At 32.3% G+C, this 26,448-nt stretch overlaps 1 protein-coding gene across 1 annotated transcript in view; it reads right to left on the bottom strand.

The window, feature by feature from the left end:
- The window catches only part of LOC134687040 (E3 ubiquitin-protein ligase SHPRH-like), a 40,567-nt gene extending 14,534 nt beyond the window's left edge, over positions 1 to 26,033 (bottom strand). The window contains exons 1-26 of the mRNA XM_063546984.1: positions 25,954 to 26,033; positions 21,956 to 22,500; positions 20,504 to 20,708; positions 20,021 to 20,233; positions 18,421 to 18,499; positions 15,882 to 16,005; positions 14,861 to 15,574; positions 14,515 to 14,622; positions 13,287 to 13,413; positions 11,672 to 11,751; positions 10,906 to 10,950; positions 10,288 to 10,366; positions 9,565 to 9,728; positions 7,847 to 7,954; positions 6,451 to 6,516; positions 5,790 to 5,872; positions 5,078 to 5,204; positions 4,506 to 4,682; positions 3,989 to 4,096; positions 3,462 to 3,604; positions 2,554 to 2,727; positions 2,217 to 2,285; positions 1,998 to 2,116; positions 1,500 to 1,570; positions 795 to 938; positions 244 to 345 (exon numbers count right to left, since the gene is read on the bottom strand). Of these exons, the coding sequence (XP_063403054.1) occupies positions 244 to 345; positions 795 to 938; positions 1,500 to 1,570; positions 1,998 to 2,116; positions 2,217 to 2,285; positions 2,554 to 2,727; positions 3,462 to 3,604; positions 3,989 to 4,096; positions 4,506 to 4,682; positions 5,078 to 5,204; positions 5,790 to 5,872; positions 6,451 to 6,516; positions 7,847 to 7,954; positions 9,565 to 9,728; positions 10,288 to 10,366; positions 10,906 to 10,950; positions 11,672 to 11,751; positions 13,287 to 13,413; positions 14,515 to 14,622; positions 14,861 to 15,574; positions 15,882 to 16,005; positions 18,421 to 18,499; positions 20,021 to 20,233; positions 20,504 to 20,708; positions 21,956 to 22,474 (3,948 nt within the window). The 5' untranslated portion in view covers positions 22,475 to 22,500; positions 25,954 to 26,033. The remainder of the gene's footprint in view (positions 1 to 243; positions 346 to 794; positions 939 to 1,499; positions 1,571 to 1,997; positions 2,117 to 2,216; positions 2,286 to 2,553; positions 2,728 to 3,461; positions 3,605 to 3,988; positions 4,097 to 4,505; positions 4,683 to 5,077; positions 5,205 to 5,789; positions 5,873 to 6,450; positions 6,517 to 7,846; positions 7,955 to 9,564; positions 9,729 to 10,287; positions 10,367 to 10,905; positions 10,951 to 11,671; positions 11,752 to 13,286; positions 13,414 to 14,514; positions 14,623 to 14,860; positions 15,575 to 15,881; positions 16,006 to 18,420; positions 18,500 to 20,020; positions 20,234 to 20,503; positions 20,709 to 21,955; positions 22,501 to 25,953) is intronic.
- Positions 26,034 to 26,448: the final 415 nt, after the last annotated feature.

The raw sequence follows: 26,448 nt of genomic DNA, 5'->3' as shown, positions 1-26,448 counted from the left end.
TGATTGCTTTCTAAATACCTTAGGTCATGGCAAATGTTTAATGACTATTTTTTACAAGAACCAGATCAAAGGGGAATAACTGCAAATAATAAAATCATTGACCTAGAACATCTGATTAAAACCTGAAATTTAAGATACAACAATGAAATATGAATAGAGTTGGACGAACAAGGAAGGAACTGAGTTGGGTAAAAATTCATGAGTTTAAAGGAGCATAATTTTTGTAAAAAAATTTATACTTACTTTTGCCAGATTCTTCAGGTATAACAACTGGCCAAGTTTTTTTCTCAATTCACACCTTCCTACAATTTGATCAGCTTTCAGTTTCTGTCTATGTTGTTCTATCTGTCAAATAAAAAAAATAATTATTTGAAGCTTTTTAAATTACTGTAAACCAACTTATTTTCGCGACTTTTGCGAGTAGAGAAATAACGCGAATATAAATCGTCGCGAATATGTGCAATTTGAATCTTTCCCTATTAATCTTCATCATGTATATCAGAAAATCGCGATATTAAATAGCCGTGAAGTGGTCAAGAAAGGGTAAAACGCGAAATAAAGTATCCGCGAAAATAAGTTGGTTTACAGTATGTGTAGCATAAGTACTTTTAAAATTATTCACATTTTTCAAAATTCAAGAAAGACACAAATATCTGTACAGTTTTAACTCAACCAAAAACATAACAATAATATTCTTTTCAATTTGGTATAAATCAATGAAATTATCAAGATCCTAAAACAGCAATAATCATCAGAACAGAGATACAGTTTACAATCTAGAAATAAAATCTTACTGTGACAGGTTCTATGATATTCATCTGTGCTGTAGTTGGCTCTGCTTCATCAGGAAACCTAAGCCTCAGTCTGGTAGTAGCCATCTCTAACTCATCTACACTGGATACCTGTTCTCTTAAGGACATCCATACAGCTCTCAACCCCTGAAAAGTACAATTATAGAGAATATGTGCTTATAGACACCTATGACTCGTCTAGTCTACATTGGTTGCATTTTTCACCATTCTATTGCTTTTTTATTAACTGGTTTACCACTGACGTTGCCATTACTGACTGGACATACGATTCTGAAGATTTCACAGCATCAATATCTTATTTGGCCTATAGTGACTCACTAGTATAATGGTTCTAAATCACAAAAATCCACATTTTGCGACTCCCAAAACCGATCCCAACCTTCCTTTAGTGGTCATAAACCTTGTGTTTAAATTTCATAGATTTCTATTTACTTAAACTAAAGTTATAGTGCAAAAACCAATATGTTTTCAGACAACAACAATGACAACCACTACGAACACAACAATGCCAACATCATACCAATGTACAACTGTAAAAAAATTTGCGGCCGTATAAAAAGGAATATATGATATATGATAATACTTTTTAATTTCTGCGCTTATTCCAATGTTTAATTTACTGGTTTAACATTTCAAAGTTAACTTATAAAGTCATGTATCATGATATTTCTAGATCAGTGTACTAACCTTAAATTCTTTCTTCATAACATCAAAGACCTTTATATGTGTTACACCAGAGCTGATTACATCCCTGTTAACTGAAATTACAGAAACAACCAGAAGATTACAATAAATTCTGTATAAAGTTAAAGTGACATTACTATCAGAAATAAGGGTAGCCCTATTACTTTGTGATGTTTGAATACACAATTTTGAATTCACTCAGTTCAATCTGAATCATAATTCCTATTATAGATTGTAAATATAACATTAATTTTTATCTGGTACTTATTTTCACTTAAACATGGATTTAGATCAGCATGATTCTTGACATTTCAGAAAGGAGCTATCCTATGATAAATTCATCCATATGGTGTAGAGAAAACATTTACTTTATCTGTGATATCTAATATCTTATCTTGAAAGGTAGATTCAGAACCTGAGGTATTTCATTCCCTGCCCTTCCAAAACATTATTTTCTGTTAAAGCAGATAAATGATTAATATATATTTTGTATTCACTTACATCTTTGATGTTTGGCAAAGCCAAGTAAAGACTTGAGTGATTTCTCCACCTGACTATCTGCCCAGGTTCCCTGTCGTCTGGTTCCTACCTGGTACTGGTCCCCTGACATAACTACACCTCTAAAATGCAGTAATATACAATTATTTTAACTGACTTAGGGAAAACATATCATTAGTTGTGTATGATTATCAAAACAATTCTACAAATATCAATACTTACTGCTCTGTAAAAGAATACAATTTGGATTCAAAGTCTTGAAAGTGCTTGTCTGTCTCACAAAACTGACATCTGAAAATATAAAAATATGTTAAGTTTAATCTCAACACCTTATTGCTTTGGATGTTCATTTATAATTATTTTCATTATAATCAAAATTAGACCTTTTAGATTTTTGCTTCTTATATAACATGTATAAGTTTTCATTTGTTTGTTAATGAGTTGTATATATTTTTTACTGTTCCATTGAGATTTTACACAGGGGGAAGAAACCCAGATTTTACAATTTAAATAAATTCAATCTGAACCCCTTAACATGTATATGCTGTGTCTAACTTACTTTCCAGATATTTCACCAACAGGTCTTAAACAACACTCAACAGTCTCATTCATCATGGCAGGAGTGAGTCCCTGACTCAGCATATTTAATGATGTCATCAGTTTCTCACGTGCAGATTCCAGGGCCTCTAGTCTCTGTTCTAAAACTAATTCTAATCCTCTGGTGTCATGAAACCTAAAATGGAAACACAACAATGATGAAATAATGCATACAAATATTTCTTTAATTGTGATGAAAAAATATTCATTTTGTACATCAAATGATCATAAATATTTGCTTCATTTTCAGTGAAATTTTGTTTTTGCTGCATTCAATTTTCAAAAAATGGACAAACATCTACTACAGGTATTGGTATGTCTAAACCTAACTCTCATAGCCTATCAGATATTAGGTTACATGTTAGCTGTAAGTATAGATAACATGTTAGCTGTAAGTATAGATTACATGTTAGCTGTAAGTATAGATTACATGTTAGTTGTAAGTATAGATTACATGTTAGCTGTAAGTATAGATTACATGTTAGCTGTAAGTATGTGTTAACTTTACAGTGCTGTTATATGTTGGTGTACATAACTTACACATTAGCTATGGATATGTGTGGTCCTAACTCTCCAGCATTGTCATATAAAGGGCCCATTACTTACACATTAGCTATAGATATGTGTGGTCCTAACTCTCCAGCATTGTCATATAAAGGGCCCATTACTTACACATTAGCTATAGATATGTGTGGTCCTAACTCTCCAGCATTGTCATATTAAGGGCCCATTACTTACACATTAGCTATAGATATGTGTGGTCCTAACTCTCCAGCATTGTCATATTAAGGGCCCATTACTTACACATTAGCTATAGATATGTGTGGTCCTAACTCTCCAGCATTGTCATATTAAGGGCCCATTACTTACACATTAGCTATAGATATGTGTGGTCCTAACTCTCCAGCATTGTCAGATAAGTCAGATTTGACATGATCAACAAGATCCTCATGAATACCTCTGTCTACAGAATGGTCTATCAATTCTAGCCACCACTCTGATCCTTCTGCAAACTGGAAAACAATAGTAAATACAAGATAAAATTAACTTTTTAGATGATTTTTCAACCTGTATTTACAATTGTAATAAAAAAGCCTTAAGGATATGGTGTTCATATTTCACTAATCATTGTTAATTTAGTGGATAAAAGACCCTTTTTGAGAGAAAATGGGTAAAAATACTCCCATGTTTCAATAGAATTTTGTATTATCTATCAACAGAAAAACACCAACAGAAAAATCATTAATTATTTAATCTAATGTTGGTCTGATAACAAAAAACAATAATATGTGTAATCTATCCACATAAAAAAAAAAAAAAAAAAACTCCCCTAAAAATATCATTAATTATTTAATCTAATTTTGGTCTGATAACAAAAAACTTAAGTTAGTAAATACCTCATCTTTGACTTGGTTAAGATTATCCTGTACAGACTTCAGATGCTGCTCAGACTGTGTTACTTTAGTCTCGGCTCTGGCCATATATTTGTGTCGTATATCTTTTGCCTGTAAAATGTAAAATAATTTACTCTTAAAAGTAATTTATTATACATAACTTGTATGTTAATGATATGAATAAATAGCAGAAAAGTGGTATGTAATATTTAAAATCACAGCATTTACCCCCCCCCCCCCCCCCCCCCATTTTATTTTTATTAAAACTACATAAATTATTAAACATTATACTAATGTTGTCGTTATCATATGATTAACTCTACATTTCTCCTAGTTTAGAAAAGTTGTCAATTAATCAATAAGATACTTCTGTGGATACATTATTATTTGAAGGTTACCAATTTTCATGGATTTTGTAAGAGTATGTAAACCAGAACTTTTTAAAAATAACCAACAAAGTACAAGTTAACCTACATATTTTGTATGCAACCAGCTGGACATAACAAAAACCTATACTTACTTGATCAGACAACTGGTCATTTCTGAGCGTCGGCTCTAATCCTTTAGGTTTCAATGCCATTATTTCCTGTAGATTATGTAAGGCATGTAACTGTTGTAACTCGTCAGTACGTAACTCCTCCTTGTGTTCCTCAACTGACCTCAATACCTCCCTGTATCCATCTACTGCCTCTAGATACTGAAAGATGTAAAATAAAATGTGGTCAAACACTAGTATATTTCACACTTTGACAAATCATTTTTATGGTAAGGTCATTCAATGAATAATGTTATATCAGAAATTATTGCAAATAATGCAACAGGGTGAATATTTCAATAATAACTTATCATTCAGTTGGAGAACTTTACAGGATAGTTGGGTCGTTGGCAATCATACCACATCTCTAATTTTTATATTGCATTCTAAATCACAATAACTAATCACACAAATTTGCATAGTCCTCCAAAAACGCATTCATAAATGCATGCAATAATTTCTGCTTTTACAGATACGTTTCTCTCATATTCAAGAAAATATAATTCAGAATATCTGTATGAAATCTTCTATGAAGTACAGCAGTCTGGATCTCTTACCTGTTCCTTAATGATATGTAACCCTGCTTGACCATTCAATGCTGCTACTATTTGTCTGTGAGCTTCCTCACATTCAGTTTTTGCTTTTTTTGTCAATGATTCTAAAAGCTCCTCCATGGTCATTGTACTGAAATACATAAAACAGAATATGTCACGAGTCACATCAAAACATTTTTTTTCATTTAAGGAAAATTAAGAACCTTATTCTTTCTTGAAAACCAACAGTTTCATAATTAAAAGAATAACAAGTGTACAAATACATATAAACATATTTTTCAAATGACTTTATTGAATTTCTTGAATCAACATCAACAGAAACGACTATTTTGATCTTTGTGTCGTTCTGACATCATATGTTCAATTGTGATGTCCAGCACATACTATGTACTCTATGATTCGTAAGAATGACATCATGGTTTTGTTTACAAATTGAAAGAACACTGGTATATATGAATATTTTTTAGATGATAGTACACTTTTTTTTACATTGCACATCTGGGAATGCCAAGTTCATGGCAGATTGTCAATACAAATTATTTTATAAAACATCTTATCATTTACCAAGTGTTCTAATTGAATATCTTTGCTGGTTACAAATGAACATTCAAAAATTATTTTATTAGAACATCATAAAGCAGATATACATAACTTTGGTTTTTTTTCAATTGAATAACGACAAAACAATAGTATAGTTTTCTGAATATATATTTACCTTTTCTGTAGAGGTAGAAATTCTCCTCTGACTGCCTGGGGATGACAGCAAGCTTGTCTTAACCTCAATAATGGATACAACAGCTGAAATTAAAAAGATTATAGGTTTAACAAATTAGTTTTCATAGTAAGAGAATAATTTTAGAGCTTCTTTCTATTTATCTGTTTAATAAATATTTTTTCGAAAAGAAATTTTGATATACACTGTACCACAGTTATATTTTTTCACATATGTCTACATATGTACAATTCCCCTCTCCTTATACCCATTCAGATGTATTTTCATCTAGTCATTTATCCTACCAATTTTTGATTTTGATTTTTTTTTAAATTGTTAAATACCTAGTAAACCTCAATTACTATAATTTGAATCATTAGCTATTTTGACTTTATAAGTGGATAAATCCTAACCATTGTGTCAGTTTTGTAGAATCTAAATTTATACCACAAATGGAAATAAACAATAGACTCCACTATTTCACATAGAAATTGACTTAATGATACTATTTGGCTGTTTTTATAGCCAACTATAAGGTATTGGTTTTTCTCACTGTTGAATTTCGTACAAATGCTTATAAGTGCTTACATCCATTTCATTTTCATTTTGGCAGATAGTATTTTCATATCCAATCATACCATATGTCCTTAGTTTTATACATTACCTGGTTCATTGTCTGTCTGTCTAAGCTGCTCAACTTTGTAGAGTTGTCTGCCCATTTACTTAATTTCTGAAATATATATTTTCTGTATTTTGTATATTTATTTCAAATTTAATCTTAATCTATGAAATTGTACTTTCAGAAATTAATGTCATTATATATTTTATAAACAACAAACAAGAGGATAGCTACATGAGCAACCACCTACTAGGGCACAACAGAATTTAGATCACATGAAGTAAATTGTGATGCAATTTGGGTTATTCTTCGTCCATGTACAGGCACAGGGATGGCTAAGTAGAACAAAGCTTTTGACAGGGACTTTCAAAGTCCAATATCCAAAATCTAAATACATGGGTTAGATACAGCATATCAAAGAACCCCAAAAATTAAATTTTTGATGAAAACAAAAAGAGTTCAAATTTGGACCCTTTAGACCACATTGTGGACCAATTTGACAACAAGGCGGACAAGGCCCAAATATCAAAAATCTAAATACATGGTTAGATTCAGCATATAAAGAAAACATATATTCAATTTTTGTTGAAATCAAACAAAGTTAAATTTTGGACCCTGATTTGGTCCAACTTAAAAACTGGGTCCATAATAAAAAAAATCTAAGTACATGTTCAGATTCAGCATATCAAAGAACCCCAAAAATTCAGTTTTTGTTAAAATTTTAGACCTTAATGTAGACCAATTTGAAAACAGGACCAAAATTTAAGAATCTATATATATACGGTTAGATTTGGCATATCAAAGAACCCCAATAATTCAATTTTTGATGAAATCAAAACAAAGTTTAATTTTGGATCCCATTGGCCCCCTTTCCTAAACTGTTGAGACCAAAACTCCCAAAATCAATCCCAACCTTCAATTTGTAGTCATAAACCTTGTGTTTAAATTTCATAGATTTCTATTTACTAATACTAAAGTTATAGTGAGAAAACCAAATGTCTTAAAACGACGTCGACGTGATACCAATATACGAAAAAAAAATTGCGATCATATAAAAATCATGCAACGTTTCAAATGTTTAATTCATTGAACATTTAATTCTGTGGTTCACCTACATGTTTATCAAGGAAATTTGTGAAAATTGGTATTCAACAAATAATAATGAATCCACACATAATATCCTGTTTTCTATGCAACATTTACGAAAAAAAAGTTTTTAATAATTTCATCTATTTGCCTATGATTTTCTTTAAAGATTTGAAGCTGGTTTAAAAAAAACATTTTATCCATGTAAAGTATTTAGAAAACCTTCTTTTATCTATTATCATATTGCATTTTAGAATTAACTTTAAAAAAAATCTATCTCGGTCAAAAACAGGTTAAAATATAAATGATATAGGTAATTAATCATGTTGACAGTCAATTTCCCTAGGTAAATTACCTTCATACAGTCTCTAACACAATCATGATACTGTCTTCTATAAAAATGGTCTTCAACAGGAGAAAAGGTCAGCCAGTGAACATGCTCTGTCTGTTCTGGTATGTTAATCTGTAAAACATATACAAGTACTTATATAATAAGCAAATCTTTTATATGGAACACATTATTTTTTATGCAAAGCCAACTTCAATGTTCAATGCACTTTTATTTAACTTCGTCCTTATTTGCCCTTTTACACTTTTTAGATTCAAGCATCACTAATCTTATCTAGATGAAACGTCAATTTGGTGTAAAATATTAATGCTGGTATATGTGAGTTAACTTCCTTGCTCTCCACTGTAAATGCCACTATCTAAGTGAAGAAGCAGATTACAGGGTTCTCGCTAAGGAGTTTTGAAGGCCAGTCCAGGGACTCGTCATTTTTGGCCATGATGAGTCCACAGCAAGAAGAAAATATTTTATTGCAATATAATGTAATATTTTAGTCTCCATAGCCTAACAGAGCAATGAAATGACATTAAATTCAGATCACTTTTAAACTTTTGCTATAAAATTATGATATTTGTGTTTAATTGTGTTCAGTTTATACAAAATATTTCAATCTTGATGCATCTGTGGACTCACCAGTTTTAAAAATGGTGAGTCCAGACAGATTTTGATGAGTCCAGGGCTCATGGACTTGCCTTAGTGAGAACCCTCAGCAGAATATAACATATTTAAAGTCTACAGGATTGGATCCACTTACTCCTACATTCATGGCAAGTGATAATACCAAGAAAACAGAAGCAGTCAGAGGCCATTGGTTAAGTAATGTATTATGACATGTGGTACAAGTATAAACATATATCATTATTCAGAACCATTGCTTCCTTCAATCATATTGATTTTACCTGATAAATAAGTATAACAATGATAATGAAAAAACATGATTTTTTTTTATTTGTTTGTGCTAACTGCAATATTGTTAAATCTAGTTATTTTTTTCGAGTAGAAAAATAACACACAAAATAAATTGATGTAATTATGTAAATAAAATTGAAAATGGTAATGGAGAATAGGTCAAAGAGGCAACAACCCAACCAAAGAGCAGATAGCAGAAATCCTTGATCTTGCCTTATTCAACTAAATCAAGTAAATTCGTAACCGTGAAGTGTACTAAAACAGGATAATTGCTTAATCAAGCCCACCCCCACAAATAAAAACCAGTATTATATACAATTAGCAATGAAATGTATTTCTTATCAATTAGAGCTAATTTTCTAATTCTTTAGATTAAAACTTTGGCTGGCTTGCTTGCTTTGTTTGTATAAATGTTTACCCAAGCTTTGTATTAAGATTGACATCCTCAATTAATATATATAGGCATAATTTGTGATATTTAAATTTTAATTGGAAGTTTACCCAATTACATTATAAAAGAAAGTAAGCTAACCAAAGTCTTGCTCTACATGCCTTTGGAAATTAGCTATAAAAAGATGTAGCTTACCTGTTCAATAACATTTTTCTTGGCTGTTCTCCATTGTACAATACAAAAGAAAGTAAGCTAACCAAAGTCTTGCTCTACATGCATTAGGAAATTAGCTATAAAAAGATGTAGCTTACCTGTTCAATAATATCTTTCTTGGACGTTCTCCATTGTACAATATAAAAGAAAGCAAGCTAACCAAAGTCTTGCTCTACATGCATTAGGAAATTAGCTATAAAAAGATGTAGCTTACCTGTTCAATAACATCTTTCTTGGCTGTTCTCCACAGTATAGATGACACTGTATCATACAGTGGCTTGGTAACTCCATGACACATTGGTTTAAATAAAATCGTCTCAAACCATTGCTTTACCCAGAATGGATCTATACCCAGGAATAGGAATAGTCCATACAAATCTGAAACAAAGGAGAAGGGGCAATATTTGGCCCTTATATTAGTGCAAAGTTACCATACAAGATCCTGATTTTATCATATCAATACTATGGTTAAGGGTGTTAATGAAATAAGAACATATTTATAAATTGGAGATTTACATGAACTATTACAGCATCATGGTTTGTTACTATGGTAATCAATTGGAACATTTTATTTTATAAATTATTTAGTGTTTCCACAATAGGTGAAAAATTGCACAAATTCTACTTTTATCTCCATTTTGATGAAACGACATACATATTCATATAATTGTGATGTCATAAGAAATCACCTGTAATACTCTTTTTTTGAATTTTTGCAATAAAACACATTAATTGGAAATTTGATATCGTTTTCAAAAATGGAGTTTTCTGGTGCCAAAAAAAAGCCTCAATACCCCAAACTCATTTTCAAAGATTTTAAGTATACATATGTGTGTGTACTGGATCAATTGAAATATTGTTTAAATCTATATGAACAGGCCTTTATAAACATATAGTATCAAGGCTGTACATTACTGCAGAATTATGCATCTGATACCTTCTACACTTCTTTGAATTGGGGTACCAGTAACACACCATCTGTTGACAGCTGTCAATCTCAGAGCCATCAAAGCTGTCTAAAACAAATACAAAAATACTTTGCCTAATCAGTACTTAAATTACATACCAGAATTATGATAAAGTATGTGTGAAGAGAACGAAAAGCAGAATATGTTTGTGTCTAATGACATGAATGTTTTAGGAAATTTCATGCAATAAATAATTTTTTAGTGCATGCATGCATTTTTTCATAAATTGTTTTTTTTAAATTAGGCAGTTAGTTTTTCTCAATTAAATTGTTTCATATTTTTCATGTCAGGACCTCATACAGTATTGGTTTTTCCTATTGATAAAGGCCGTACTGTTACCTTATAATTGCTAACATCCACTTCATTTGAACTTAACTTGACAGTTGTTTCATTGACAATCATACCACATCTCCTTATTTTATATTACGACTAAGATTGATCCTAAGTATACTGAATTGTTCCTGACTTACAACCAATCTTAGTTGTATGTTTTTTTTAAACCAACTCTTGTATTTTTAATAGAAATGAGAGTTAAATGTATGAGATTTGAATTAATTTCAAAAGAGATAGAACAACCAGTTTAATACCTTTGTTGTTGTACACTCTACCATCTGAGCTTCATCTAGACAAATCTGTAAACAATAAAGAAAACAGGTATATAATATATATCTACACAAACTTTTAAAAGTGATAGTGTTTATATACCAGCAAGTAAGGACTTTCCCGATTTTAAAAGTAGTGTCACTATTGAGAAGTCCAAATCTCCAACACTGAACAGAGTTTCTAAGTTTCAAGTAGATGTGACTTCAACTTCAGCAAAAACTACCTTGACCAAAAACTTTAACCTGAACTTCGCACTTTCATTTTCTATGTTCAGTGGACCATGAAATTGGGGTCAAAACTATAATTTGGCATTAAAATAAGAAAGATCATATCATGGGGAACATGTGTACTAAGTTTCAAGTGGATTGGACTTCAACTTCATCAAAAACTACCTTGACCAAAAACTTTAACCTGAAGTGGGACGAAAGCGACGAATGATTGGACTGTTCAAGGAACGAACAGACAAATGGAGACACAGACCAGAAAACATAATGTCCCTCTACTATCATAGGTGGGGCATGAAAAATGCGACAAAGATATTCATGGGACAGATTGACTAATGCATGGATGGATCAACTTTTTTAAAGCGGGGATATAATTAATCTGCTTTTTTTCAATATAATGAATCAAAGAGGACTAATTTAAATTATACAAATCAAAGTTCTAATCTGAAAGTTTGCTTTATTGCAAAATGGACAGCAATGAACAAATGATGAAAGGTGGTCTATAAGCCCCACTAAAATGACTTACCCTCCACCATTCTACAGCTGTTATAGGACTTGGTATAGCCATGAATCTTTTGGGGTGTCGGAATTTTCGTCCACTTTCACCTGGAAAATAATTATGAAAATTTTGAATTAGTTTAGTTCATTTGATATTACTCTTTTGGCAGAACTGCTAAAACATGTAAAAGACTAAGTGATTTAGTTTCAATAATAAAATTAAAAAAATTCGACAGTTTTTAGATACTCTAGTTAGTATATATCATTTACATATCAATAAGAACTTCTATTTGCTAAAAAAATCTGGACCTGAAACAAAATAAATAAAACTAGAGGCTCTAAAGAGCCTGTGTCGCTCACCTTGGTCTATGTGAATATTAAACAAAGGACGCAGATGGATTCATCACAAAATTGTGTTTTGATGATGGTGACGTGTTTGTACATCTTACTTTACTGAACATTCTTGCTGCTTACAAATATCTCTATCTATAATGAACTTGGCCCAGTAGTTTCAGTGGAAAATTGTTAAAAATTTACTGTAAAGGACAATAACTCCTTAGGGGGTCAATTGACCATTTCGGTCATGTTGACTTATTTGTAAATCTTACTTTGCTGAACATTATTGCTATTTACAGTTTATCATGTTTATCTCTATCTATAATAATATTCAAAATAATTACCAAAAACAGCAAAATATCCTTGAAATTACCAATTCAGGTGCAACAACCCAACAACGGGTTGTCTAGATTCATCTGAAAATTTCAGGGCAGATAGATCTTGACCTGATAAACAATTTTACCCCTTTGTCAGATTTGCTCTAAATGCTTTGGTTTTTAAGTAATAAGCCAAAAACTGCATTTTACCCCTTATTTATATTTTTAGCGGTGGCGGCCATCTTGGTTGGATGGCCAGGTCAGCAGACACATTTTTTTAACTCAATACCGAAAATATGATTGTGGCCAAGTTTGGATTCATTTGACCCAGTAGTTTCAGAGGAGAGGATTTTTGTAAAAGATAACTAAGATTTACGATAAATGGTTAAAAAATGGACTATTAAGGGCAATAACTCCTAAAGGGGCCAACTGACCATTTCAGTCATGTTGACTTATTTGTAAATCTGACTTTGCTGAACATTATTGCTGTTAAAAGTTTATCTCTATCTATAATAATATTCAAGATAATAACCAAAACAGCAAAATTTCCTTAAAATTACCAATTCAGGGGCAGCAACCCAACAACGGGTTGTCTGATTCATCTGAAAATTTCAGGGCAGATAGATCTTGACCTGATAAATGATTTTACCCCCGTGTCAGATTTACTCTAAATGCTTTGGTTTTTGAGTTATAAGCCAAAAACTGCATTTTACCCCTATGTTCTATTTTTAGCCATGGTGGCCATCTCGGTTGGTTGGCCGGGTTAACGGACACACTTTTTAAACTAGATACCCCAATGAGGATTGTGGCCAAGTTTGGTTTAATTTAGCTCAGTAGTTTCAGAGGAGAAGATTTTTGTAAAAGTTAACGACGCCTGACGCCAAGTGATGAGAAAAGCTCACTTGGCCCTATGGGCCAGGTGAGCTAAAAATAGTATGGTCTGTCAAGGATGCATTAGTCATGTTAGGTTAAAGTCTATTTACTACTTACTATTACTGTGAGGTAGATCCACATAATCTATCTCTTTCCTCAGAGTTTCATAGGTTGTAATTACAATATCTTGTCTGGCCAGGGTATCAGGCTGTATAAATCCTTGTTTGTGTACTCCATTATATACCTATAAATAGAAAAGAAAGTTTGCTCTCAATTATTTACGAAAACTGTGTAAATATGTGCATGTGCTACAATTTATTTTTTCAAAAATGTAAATCTAAAGTTATGAATTCATTCCAAGGAGAAAATCATTTGAATTCTATCTAAAGTTAAGTATATAATAATAATGCAATTTATCACACAAAACTTGTAAATCATTAATATATTTAGAAATATATTTTAAAAGTGCGATAGATACCAAACCTACATTCAAACTCATATTAGAGTCCAAAATAAATTAACAACATAAAATTTTCGATTCTAACCATTTTTTCTTTGTTGACGCAGTACAATACCTTTTTATTTTCTTTGGTTACATCTTCTGACATCAGACTCGGACTTCTCTTGAACTGAATTTTAATGTGCGTATTGTTATGCGTTTACTTTTCTACATTGGTTAGAGGTATAGGGGGAGGGTTGAGATCTCACAAACATGTTTAACCCGCCGCATTTTTGCACCTGTCCCAAGTCAGGAGCCTCTGGCCTTTGTTAGTCTTGTATTATTTTAATTTTAGTTTCTTGTGTACAATTTGAAATTAGTATGGCGTTCATTATCACTGAACTAGTATATATTTGTTTAGGGGCCAGCTGAAGGACGCCTCTGGGTGCGGGAATTTCTCGCTACATTGAAGACCTGTTGGTGACCTTCTGCTGTTGTTTTTTTTATTTGGTCGGTTGTTGTCTCTTTGACACATTCCCCATTTCCATTCTCAATTTTATCTCTTCTGAAATTATCATACATGTTTTCTGTAATTATTATTTTTTGCATTTTATATTTTTTATTCTTGCCTTCAAGTGGCATAAGGGAAGATTAGTTGTATAGCTTTAACACTGTGTTACCTGCTATAAAGGATTTGTTATTCTTATGACTAATATTATAAAGAATAGGCACTCTAAAAAAAATTAATAAATGCCAGGTCAATATTTTTTCCCATTATCATGATTATAGGAAAACTATTTTACAAAATTGTACATGCTTAGGAGAAGAAAAACTTCTATTGAAAACTTGCATAGATAACATAGAAAATATGAACATTTTAAAGGATTATAAATTAATATAACTTACAAAAACTTTTAATGTTTGATCATGTATATGTTTCATGATCTCATCCACCCATTGATGACAGATTGATGAAGGGGAGATAATCAAAGTGGCACTTGACTTTAGTGGCTTCTGGAATAAAAATAATAATATAATTATTTATAGTTTGATATAAAAAAAATACAAAACAAAGACATTGTACTCATAATAACATTCTTATAAATGTAACTATTTGTTCTTCTTTTACTTCCAATGGAAAACAACTCATTATACATTTCCATGAATTTTGTTTGACTTGTAAATTATTTAACTGAATTCCTAATGAAAAATCTCAGATTAAAAAATGACAGCTTTACCATCAAACACCTACATTTCTCACTAAACAGTGAGGACACATGAACTCTGGCTTGGATGGGTCAAGAAGGTTAAAGTTCACACATTCTGCATGTTGCCACAGTCCACACTGAATACACTGTATATTACTTTTGGCATCTTTCTGATCAAATGCTTTACTTTCTTTTGTTCCACAGATACACTCAAAAAATTCTTTTGGACCAACATCTTTCTGACTGTCAAAGATATTTTTGAATTCCATTTCTTCTTCTTTGAGTCCAGTACTATTCTTTCTGCTTCCTTTTCTACTAGAATTTGATTTAATAACTTTATTTTGTTCTACCATAGAGTTTTCACTAGACTTATAATCACTTTTCAATTCACAACCTGCTGTAGACTGGTTACCATTTTCCTCTTGAACATTACCTAATCCAGTTTCACATTGTTTATCACATGACACAGATACTCCAGAAGATGTCTTAACACAATCCAATGAGCTACCATTTACAGATTCACTGCGAGACAGTTGATTGTCAAATACTTCCTCTTGTGAGGACACACAGGATGTTTTGTCATTATTTTCAATAGTTTGATCACTGATATTTTGTACTGAATTTGAAGAAACAATTGTATTATTAGTATCGTTTGAACTTGGAATGTCTACAGGTTGGTCTTTGGCTTCACCTGAAGAACCATCTAATGTCTCTGGATTAACAGATTGAATCTCTTCTATGTCTGTCTTTGTTTCCATCTAAATAAACAAGGCAGACTTTAAATATATATATATTACTAAAATCAGCTGATACTGAGATATTTAAGCATATGATAATAGGACAATATACATGTATGCTGGATTCATTTATTTTAGTAGATATACATTTTTGAGGATTGATGATAAATTGTATTTTCAAGTTGATTTTAGGTTTTGCTTATGTCTGCATACAAGCTATAGAAAATTTGTACTTCATTCTTGTAGAACGTCTAAAAAGTGAAGCTCAAGGAGCTGTATGCTTATTATATTCTATGCATGAGAAATTTAACTGTTTTGAAATACACACCATGTCAGTCCTAGGATTTAGTATAATGCAAGCTAATACTTCCACAGTCTTTCCGAGCCCCATTTCATCAGCCAATATACCTCCTGGAAGTCTTTCTGTGGCAGGGAATTTCTTTAATGTCAAACTGTAACAACAAAAAAATTACCTGATGATAATTAACATGTATTTTTGTCCTTTACTTTTCTCACAGTATAAAACTAGAGGCTCTAAAGAGCCTGTGTCGCTCACCTTGGTCTATGTGAATATTAAACATAGGAAGCAGATGGATTCATGACAAAATTATGTTTTTGGTGATGGTGATATGTTTGTACATCTTACTTTACTGAACATTCTTGCTGCTTACAATTATCACTATCTATAATAAACTTGGTCCAGTAGTTTCTGTGGAAAATGTAACCGGTAGTAAAAATCTACAAGTTTTATGAAAATTGTTAAAAATTGACTGTAAAGGACAATAACTCCTTAGGGGGTCAATTGACCATTTTGGTCATGTTGACTTATTTGTAAATCTTACTATGCTGAACATTTTTGCTGTTTACAGATTAACTCTATCTATAATAATATTCAAGATAATAAACAAAAACAACAAAATTTTCTTAAAATTACCAATTCAGGGACAGCAACCCAACAACCGGTTCTCTGATTCATCTGAAAATTTCAGGGCAGATAGGACTTGACCTGATGAACAATTTAACCCCTGTCAGATTTGCTCTAAATGTTTTGGTTTTTGAGTTATAAGGTAAAAACTGCGTTTTACCCCTATGTTCTATTTTTAGCCATGGCGGCCATCTTGGTTGGTTTGGCGGGTCACGCCACACATTTTTTAAACAAGATACTCCAATGATGATTGTGGCCAAGTTTAGATTGAGTTGGCCCAACAGTTTCAGATGAGAAGATTTTTGTAAAAGATATATAAAATTTACGAAAAATGGTTAAAAATTGTCTTTAAAGGGCAATAACTTCTAAAGGGGTCAACTGACCATTTTGGTCCTGTTGACTTATTTGTAAATCTTACTTTGCTGAACATTATTGCTGTAAACAGTTTCTCTCTATCTATAATAATATTCAAGATAATAACCAAAAACAGCAAAATTTCCCTAAAATTACCAATTCAGGGGCAGCAACCCAACAACTGGTTGTCTGATTGATCTGAAAATTTCAGGGCAGATAGATCTTGACCTGATAAACAATTTTACCCCAGGTCAGATTTGCTCTAAATGCTTTGGTTTTTGAGTTATAAGCCAAAAACTGCATTTTACCCCCTATGTTCTATTTTTAGCCATGGCGGCCATCTTGTTTTGTTTGGCAGGTCACGCCACACATTTTTTAAACTAGATACCCCAATGATGATTGTGGCCAAGTGTGGTTTCATTTGGCCCAGTAGTTTCAGAGGAGAAGATTTTTCTAAAAGTTAACGACGACGGACGCCGGACGCCGGACGCCAAGTGATGAGAAAAGCTCACTTGGCCCTTTGGGCCAGGTGAGCTAAAAATGATAATTATATATAGATTATCCCAAAGAGATTGATTTTCTTGCTTGAGGCTGAGCCCCAACAGGGAAAGTGAGAAAAGCAATAGAATTGAGATGACCAATTATAATCTGTTTATTACTATTTTACCTATGACTACCTTATTAATTTCATAGACAACAGCACATGCTCCCTTATAATTAGTTTCTAGCAATCATTTTTTATATCACTCTACTGTGGTAAGAAAGGAAATTATCAGTCAGTAAGATAAAAAAATTCGTAACATAACAATAATGAAACATATAAAGTAACTCTTTGCCATTGAAGCTAAAACGTAACATTACTTCAGGTGAAAGACCCTTGACAATTGTCTGAAGTCTGCATTTTATTCAATATATTCTTATGTCTCAATTCTACATGTATAATACATATTTGGCAAACAATAAACAACCCAGGGATGGCATAGATATCGAAATATGTTGGTCACCTTGGTCTTTCCAGATCAGAAGAAAACAGTTTTAATCAAAGTGCTTATAAGCACTGAGCAGAGTAAAGATTAATTTATAAGTGGGAAGTAAAGTTTAGTAGTTGATTCAACTACAATTCTTGACAATGGTTGATAACTCTATTTTTTAAGATGACTTAAACAATGACTTCATTTAAATTTTTAGAACAGATATAAGATTCCTGCCCCTTTGCAAAAGTTATGTAATTTTCTTGACAGGTGTAGCATTATTTTGTGACTTGAATATTTGAGCATATATTAAATTGATAAATTTCTGAAAATGTTCATGGAAAGGATGTATAGAATGTTATAATCAATGCACTATATTTTATGAATCAAAAAGGTAGTGATAAGTCTTGGAGGATTTAGATATCAAGTCAATAACATAGGGTTTTGCTATCTTTACCCAAAAACCTTGCCAAAGAAGGGAATCTTCTTGGCGGTGCAGGATGTAAAATTCACAGAGATGTCTAGCTAGATGATTTGATTTCTCTCTAATATAATATTATTTCTTTTTTCTATTATAATATTACAGGTAATTCTTTTCTAACATTATTTATACATACCTTCCTACTGTTTTATTATAATATAATTCTGTACCATCAGGCAGTTGTATAATACTATACAGCATATGTAAGTCTGCATCTGTAATGTATAATATACACATGTACAACAATCACATACACACATGTACAATAATATAATACACACATGTACAATAGTATAAAACACACAGGTTAAATAATATGATACACACATGCACATAAAAAAATAAACTTGTTGCATTCATTTCAACATTATATTCCATCAAAATTGATTCACCATAAGTGAATGAAAATCATCACAAACACCAAATATTGCATTTAAGCCATCAGACTACTGCTTAAATAATACATATATTGTGTGCTATAAAATAAATTGGCTCGCAAATGTCAGCAATAAGTTTAACCCTGCCACATTTTTTATAAGGCTAAAGACTATCCTATGTCTGACAGGAGCCTTTAATTTATTGGTTTTCTTTTGTTGCTGTATTTCATATTTGTTTTTTTGTTTATTGTTGTGCTTTGTGGTATGAGTTTTGCATATTGATTAAGGCCATATATGGTAACCTATAGTTGCTAACCCTCAGTATTTTTTTTCTCTGGTTGAGAGTTGTCTCATGACAATTATACCACATCTTATTTCTATAAGATGTTTTATTTCTATAAGATGAATCACCAATGTTAATTCAGTTATATTTGGTATTAGTTTGTATAAGCATTTGCTGGTATCATTTCCATGGAGATATCAGGTTATTTGACCTTGCACCTTTAGTCATAGTTCATCAACTTTAAATATTTTGCATAAAATATTGAAATTTTGATTCAAGTTGCATTATGGTATCAATATAGAACAAGAATGTGTCCATAGTACACAGATGCCCCACTTGCACTATCATTTTCTATGTTTAGTGGACCGTAAAATTGGGGTCAAAACTAAAATTTGGCATTAAAATTAGAAAAATATCGTAGGGAACATGCATACTAAGTTTCAAGTTGATTGGATTTCAATTTCATCAAAAACTACCTTGACCAAAAACTTAAACCTGAAACTTGCACTATCATTTTCTGTGTTCAATTGACCGTGAAATTGGGGTCAAAACTAAAATTTGGCATTAAATTTAGAAAGATCATATCATAGGGAGCATGCAGAGGCGGATTTAGGGGGGGGGGGGCCTGGGCCCCCCCTTTTTGGGAAAAAAATTGGTTGCTTATATAGGGAATCACTGAAGCGTGACTGGAGTGAGCCCCCTCTTAGGTCAGTCAGTGGGCCCCCACTTATGAAAAATTCTGGATCCGCCACTGGCATGTGTACTAAGTTTCAAATTAATTGGACTTCAACTTCATCAAAAACTACCTTGACCAAAAACTTTAACCTGAAGCGGGACAGACATATGAACGGACGAACGAACGATGAACGGATGCACAGACCAGAAAACATAATGCCTCTCTACTATCGTAGGTGGGGCATAAAAAGGTCTGACATATCTTTGACATAAACCAGTTTATATGTATTTGCCATGCTTCCATCAGACAATCCCTCTAACTTGTTGCTATTTAAGATGATGGAAGTTTTTAATGACCTTGACTGGCTATAAAGCAATCACACCTTCAGATTGCTATTTACCTTTGCCCTGATGGATTTTTGTATCAGACTCCTGTCTCATCATCCATCTGACAGCCTCTTTCTGGTATTGCCTCAAACTGGGAATCAGACAAGGATGTTGAATATCAACTGTTGCCTCATCTACATACTTATATTTCTCTATTCCATGATGTTCTTTGACAGACAGATACAGACCTTCTATATCATGTTTTCTTGTGAATTCACTCATGTATTCTGCAACAGATTTCTTAAATTGTGTTATTATATCAATGAGTTTTCATATAACTTTCAAATTTCTATGACTTCCTTTCATGGACCGATCATTTCTGAATTTACAGCATGTATAGATTTTTGTGATTTTCTTTAATTATTTATGTTTTTTTATAAAAGGAATCTTAGAAGTGATAACTTATATTCACATTATTTTCTACTCATGAAGTTCTTATAAATAAATTGTTTAAAAGTATTTCATGCATATATAACAAACAAATCAAAACATATTACCAGGTTGTTTAAATCCAAAGAAATGACCAATAACATTCTGAACAGCTGAGCTATGCTTTTTCATTTTCAGTGGTTCACATGCAAACTTCAAATCAACAAGGGCAGCCTGTCTAAGGTATATAACTATGTCCATCGACTGACGATTCGGATCATATCTGTCCAATACCAACTGAAATATTCTGTCAGCTTCAAAGCCTCCCAAAACCTACAAATGAATAATAAATATATAACGTTTTCAATTCAATGGTTTTATAGTTTTCATATCGGGTCCTTATATAGCTGACATTGTATAGTTATACAGTCTGGTTTCTTCTCATTGTTGAAGGATGTAGATTGCCTGTAATTGCTTACATCCACTTCATTTGAAGTGTGGTGGAAAGTTATCTTATTGGCAATCCTGCCACTGTGATTACATATACATATTACTATGATTTCCTTTGTCATGTAAATAGATAAAATCCTAATGTTGAGTGTGCTGAAAGAATATAAGTAAATTAAAGAGCCCATTAAAGTTAAGTTACATATAAGTTATATGTAACTATTTACTTATATTCTTTCAGCACACTGAAATAACACTGAGTGATTATTATCCATAAGTTAATAATCTGTATAAAAAGTCAAAGTGTCTGAAATTTCACAGGAAACCAATCAAGATTGGAAGATTTACTTTACAGATATAAAGACCTATTACAAAAAAATGTATATCATAATATCAACAATAACATATTGATCTTTAAAAAAAACTAGGCCATGAGCTAATTAAAATTTTAAGCACAGAATTTGGAAGATAAAATGTTATTTATGCTTTTTATAATGTTTATTTACATGTGTACATTACCTTTGTGTGGGCATAATTTCTGTGTCATTTAGTCTCTTGTGAAGAATTGTCTCATTGGCAAGCTTACCATATCTTCTTCTTCTTATATAAATGCACAAATTGCAATGATAAGCATGATATAAAGCAGATTTTGACAGATTTTCAAACAACTAAAAAGGACTGCATGTGTAAATGAATATCAAATGTTTTCTTTCAGTGTATGTTCATCACTTGTGTTACTACATCTTCCATTTTTGTCTTCTGATTGAGTTAAGCCATTTCAATAGATATTTTATAGTGTCTTTCTTTGTTGTGATGTTACACTATTGTTTCAGATAAGGGTGAAGGTTTTGCACCATTAAAACATGTAAACCAGCTGCAATTGTTTGCACCTGTCCTGAGTCAGGAATCTGATGTTCATTAGTTGTCATTTGTTGATGTGGTTCATAAGTGTTTCTCATTTTTTATATAGATTAGACTGTTGGTTTTCCCGTTTGTATGGTTTTTACATCTAGAAACTTTTGGGGCCCTTAATTTATAGCTTGTAAATGGTTTACTTTATAAATTGAGACTTAAATGGAGAGTTGTCTCATTGGCACTCATACCACATCTTCTTATATCTATAAATGAAGTACCTCAGTAGGTAAAGAACAAGATATGCCCCAAAATTTACACTTCTTTAGTCCATTTGCAGTTTTTTCTTCTGTATAAATGAAACTTTTGCACCCATCACAACCAACATAGAACCAAAATTCTTCTGTCTGACTAAAACAATCGTCTGTTAATTCAAAAAGAGGCTTTTCCTCAGAAATTGCCAATGAGAATGTGGCAATTTGCTTACACCATTCATTTGATTTTACTCTTAGCTCTTGCTGAATTGTAACACAATGCACACAATTTTCCAGATACGAGTTCAAAACTGACTGAACGTAAGAGTCATTGACAGCTGAACGTTCCTCTTGAGACTCCACACCCGATGAAGTACTGGGCTGAGAGGACTTGACACCAGCTTCAACCTGTTCTTTCAAGAGTTGAGAATCATTGTCTGAACATATTGACAGGGAACCAGAGGCCCCATCTAACAAATTCCATGTTAAACATCTTCTTTTTTCTTCGTCTACTCTTTTTGGTACTGCCTTCTTTCTTTTCCCCATATTTACATTTACACTTTTTTCCAAACCTGGAGATAAAATAAAACAACATGTGTATCTTATTTCATATAAATAAGGAAGTGGTAAATGTAAGACTCATCCCTTGTTTCATTTCTTCAGTCTTACATCTTAACCACCAAAAATCCTACGGCATTGGCTTGTTAAGTTGCTGTCAAGACTAGTAAAATTCTTAACTACATGTACAAGCCAACAGAATTAAACTAAAATTTTCAAATTAAGAAGTTTAGGTTTATAGACTGGAAAGTTAATTCTATAATCGTGAAGACTAAAATTTGTTAGATACATAAACGCACAAATCTAAATTTTCTTAAAACTAAAATAGAACAATTGGGGCAACCCTTAAAAATGTTTTGGTTTGCTAGAACCCTACCTAATCTTGACAGTGGGAAGGTAGGTAGGCATTTTCTTTACTTTTTTTTGACAAAGAGAAATTGAATTGTCAGATGTTTGTTTTAGTATTCATGCCTATATGATTAAAAAACAAACTTTTTCACATCAGGAGTGACAATAAAAGATTTTGAGTAGGCAGCTATTTTCTGGGTAGATACATGTCGGGTTGGCTAGTGTACTGGTAAGCATGGTTAGGGCAAACAAACATATTCTTTTTATGGCTTGGTATAGTTTTGATTGCATCTACAGAGCATGATGAAGAACTGTCAAATTGGTATTTGGATTCCCTGTTCAATTTTTCAATAAGTGTGATTGTAATTAGTCAATTACAGGTAAACTGAATCTTTAACAGATAAGGTTTTCTGTACCCTGTTTTCATGATCATCAAAAAGAGAAAAAAGGGAAAAAGATGAAATTTTTTAACAGTTATGAGCCAAGGTTACTAGTACTGGTAATGGTAGATTTGATTGATAAATATACTGTACTCTTGGTCATGCATGTCTTAAATCTTTCACAACACTTTCTTAGACAAGTTCTTACATTTATCAAAGTTATTGATTAAATTGAAACTGTTACACTAGGCCACATTTAAAAGAATGTCTGTCTCCCCTTCCCCAGGTCTACCCTTTGTAAACAGACCAGGAATGCAGGTTCATTTTTTTTAACTGGATGTCATAGCATGATCACATGAATGGTTTGACTTGTCCAGTCAAGGCCATGTATCAGTTGTTTGTGCTTAATTTGGGTGTATTAATTTAGATTACCATCCTTTTGCTTTCAGGCACATTTTTTCCAAAAATGAAAACTTATTATTTTGGAATAAAAAACTAGAGGCTCTTAAGAGCCGGTGTCGCTCACCTTGGTTTATGTGCATATTAAACAAAGGAAACAGATGGATTCATGACAAAATTGTGTTTTGGTGATGGTGATGTGTTTGTAGATCATACTTTTACTGATCATTCTTGCTACTTACAATTTTCCTCCATCTGTAATGAACTTGGCCCTTTAGTTACAGAGGAAAACATTTTGTAAAAACTTACCAAAATTTACAAAATTAATGAAAATTGTTAAAAAAATGACTATAAAGGGCAATAACTCGTCATCGTTAACATTTTACATTTTGAACTTCTTCTAGAGAACCACTGAATGGAATGAAACCAAACATGGCATGAATGTTCCTTGTGAGGTGCTGACCAAGTGTAATTACTGTGTAGCCAATCCATCATCCAAGATGGCCACCAGTGGGGAACTTAGTTTAGCATATATGTAGGACCCTATGGGAAATGCATACAAATGACTTCTTTTAGAGAACCGTTGAATGGAATGAAACCAAACATGGCATGAATGTTCCTTATGAGGTGCTTACCAAGTGTAATTACTTTGTAGCCGATCCATCCTCCAAGATGGCCGCCAGAGGGGGGACTTAGTTTAACATAGGACCCTATGGGAAATGCATACAAATGACTTCTTTTAGAGAACCACTGAATGGAATGAAACTTACAATGCAATAAATATTCCTTATGAGGTGCTTACCAAGTGTTGTTACTTTGTAGCTGATTAATCATCCAAGATGGCTGCCAGCAGGGGACTTAGTTTGAAGCCAAATTTTATCTTTTTTTATATGATTTCAAAAACCCAAGTAGAGTCAGGTGAGCGATACAGGTTCTTGAGAGCCTCTAGTTTTAACATGTTTGCATTAAAAAAAATAATTCATACAGACTTCGTCCCCATAAACAGGTAATGCCTGCCTCATATTATACCAAACTTTCCCTCCAAAAGGTAGTAACTAGTAGAGTTAGGGAAGCTTTTCTATAGTTCAATTGGTGCTGCCTTTAATTAGATCCTGAGATTGAGGTTTTGAATCACATTGGTACATGTGGTACCATCCATAGATTTTCACAACATAATGCTGAAAGAACTACATGCCAAACATTATTGGAATTTGGCAAACCATTTTTGGTTACACTCAGATAAAAAGAAATTGATGAATGCAAGCAAAAATGTTGACGTCATAAATAGAAAATATCTGAATAGTTCAAGCAAGACAGATACTTGGGTCAGCCAGGAATAGCGATAAGGTGTATTGAAAATGTAAGAAAATTTGCCACAGAATCCCCTTTTACTTTACACCTTATCACTATCCCTGGCTGATCGGCTGCTTGAAATTTTACTTCATACAACAATCTTTTTTCCATTGTGGTGTCAGATATTTTGTTTTATGACGTTAAAATTTTACGGGAACCTGACTGTGTGATCTCCAGTAAAGGTAGACCGAATAATCTGTCTCTAGTGTGGGTACATTTGTCAAATAGCCAAATGATGAAAAGAAAATATGAAATGACAAATGTACCCACACTAGAGACAGATTATTCGGTCTACAGTAATACACCTTATCGCTATTTGTCCGCCATTTCTGGATATCACACAGGTTCCCGTAAAATTTTAACGTCATAAAACAAAATATCTAACGCCACAATTGAAAAGTGATTGATGAATGAGTCAAAAGGTCGAGCGGCCTGGTCGGCCGGCCGAGTAGGCTAATAGACGTATTTACACTTGTATGCAAATTTGTCCGCCATTACGTAAAATCACACAGGTTCCCGTAAACTTGGACATCATAATTTAAAATATTTGACGTCACAATTTAAAAGTAATTGTTGCTTGACGTCAAAAGGTGATTTGGAGTAGATCTAAGGTCATTCGGAGACGAGATTCAGCTAAATACCAAAAGTGTAAATACGTTTATAGCGATAAGGTGTATGGAGGACAAATAGCAATAAGGTGTATAAATAAATGCAATGAAACAATAACAAGCTTTGCACGAAGTTTCCCCATGGTACGTATATTTTCAAAATGGGCAATCTTTATTATTTTTTATCTTTGCTGTTAGAACATTTTGTATCACATGGCTTTAGCAGGGGTCATAAACCTCAACCATGTCAACTGCGTGCACGTGCATGTCATACATTGTACTATATATTCATTCCGCTATTTTCAATTTTTATTTTAAATTTAAGTAGAATTTTTTCATCTCTTCCTTACAAATCTTCTTTGATTGACACTGCACTTACCGATTAAACGCTGTCATATATAAATTGTGATTTCACAAGCTGCATTCCTTATCAGCCGGATGTGCAATGTTTACTTCCGGTGGTTAATCAATAAATAAACGTTTAGCAAATCCGTGTAAGTAACATAATTAATGGTTTTTATTTCTTTTTTATAATCTTTTTATCCTCGTGCCCAAAAATTGACAAATAAAATTACCTTATCTTATTATAATTTTTGAAGGAGTTCTACATCGGTTACCATGAAAGAAGAAATATCTTTATGTTTCTTCGAAGCACCAATTAATAATAATTATAAATAATGAGAAGAAAAACGCATGTATTTTAGCAAATTACTTGAAGTAAAAAAAGCATATCCCAACAAAAATCGAGATCATTTTTTTTTTAACATTATAAGTTAAGGAACATGTAAAATCTATATTGATAAACTGTTCCCAGATATAAGTCTTGAGAGGAATAATTAAATATTTGTCTTTACATCAAGAGTGGATTCAACTG

This window comes from Mytilus trossulus, chromosome 10 (genome assembly GCF_036588685.1).
Source record: "Mytilus trossulus isolate FHL-02 chromosome 10, PNRI_Mtr1.1.1.hap1, whole genome shotgun sequence".
In the NCBI taxonomy this organism is placed as follows: domain Eukaryota; kingdom Metazoa; phylum Mollusca; class Bivalvia; order Mytilida; family Mytilidae; genus Mytilus; species Mytilus trossulus.
The sequence above is the reverse complement of the archived record's forward strand: the minus strand, read 5'-3'. Positions and strand labels throughout refer to the sequence as shown.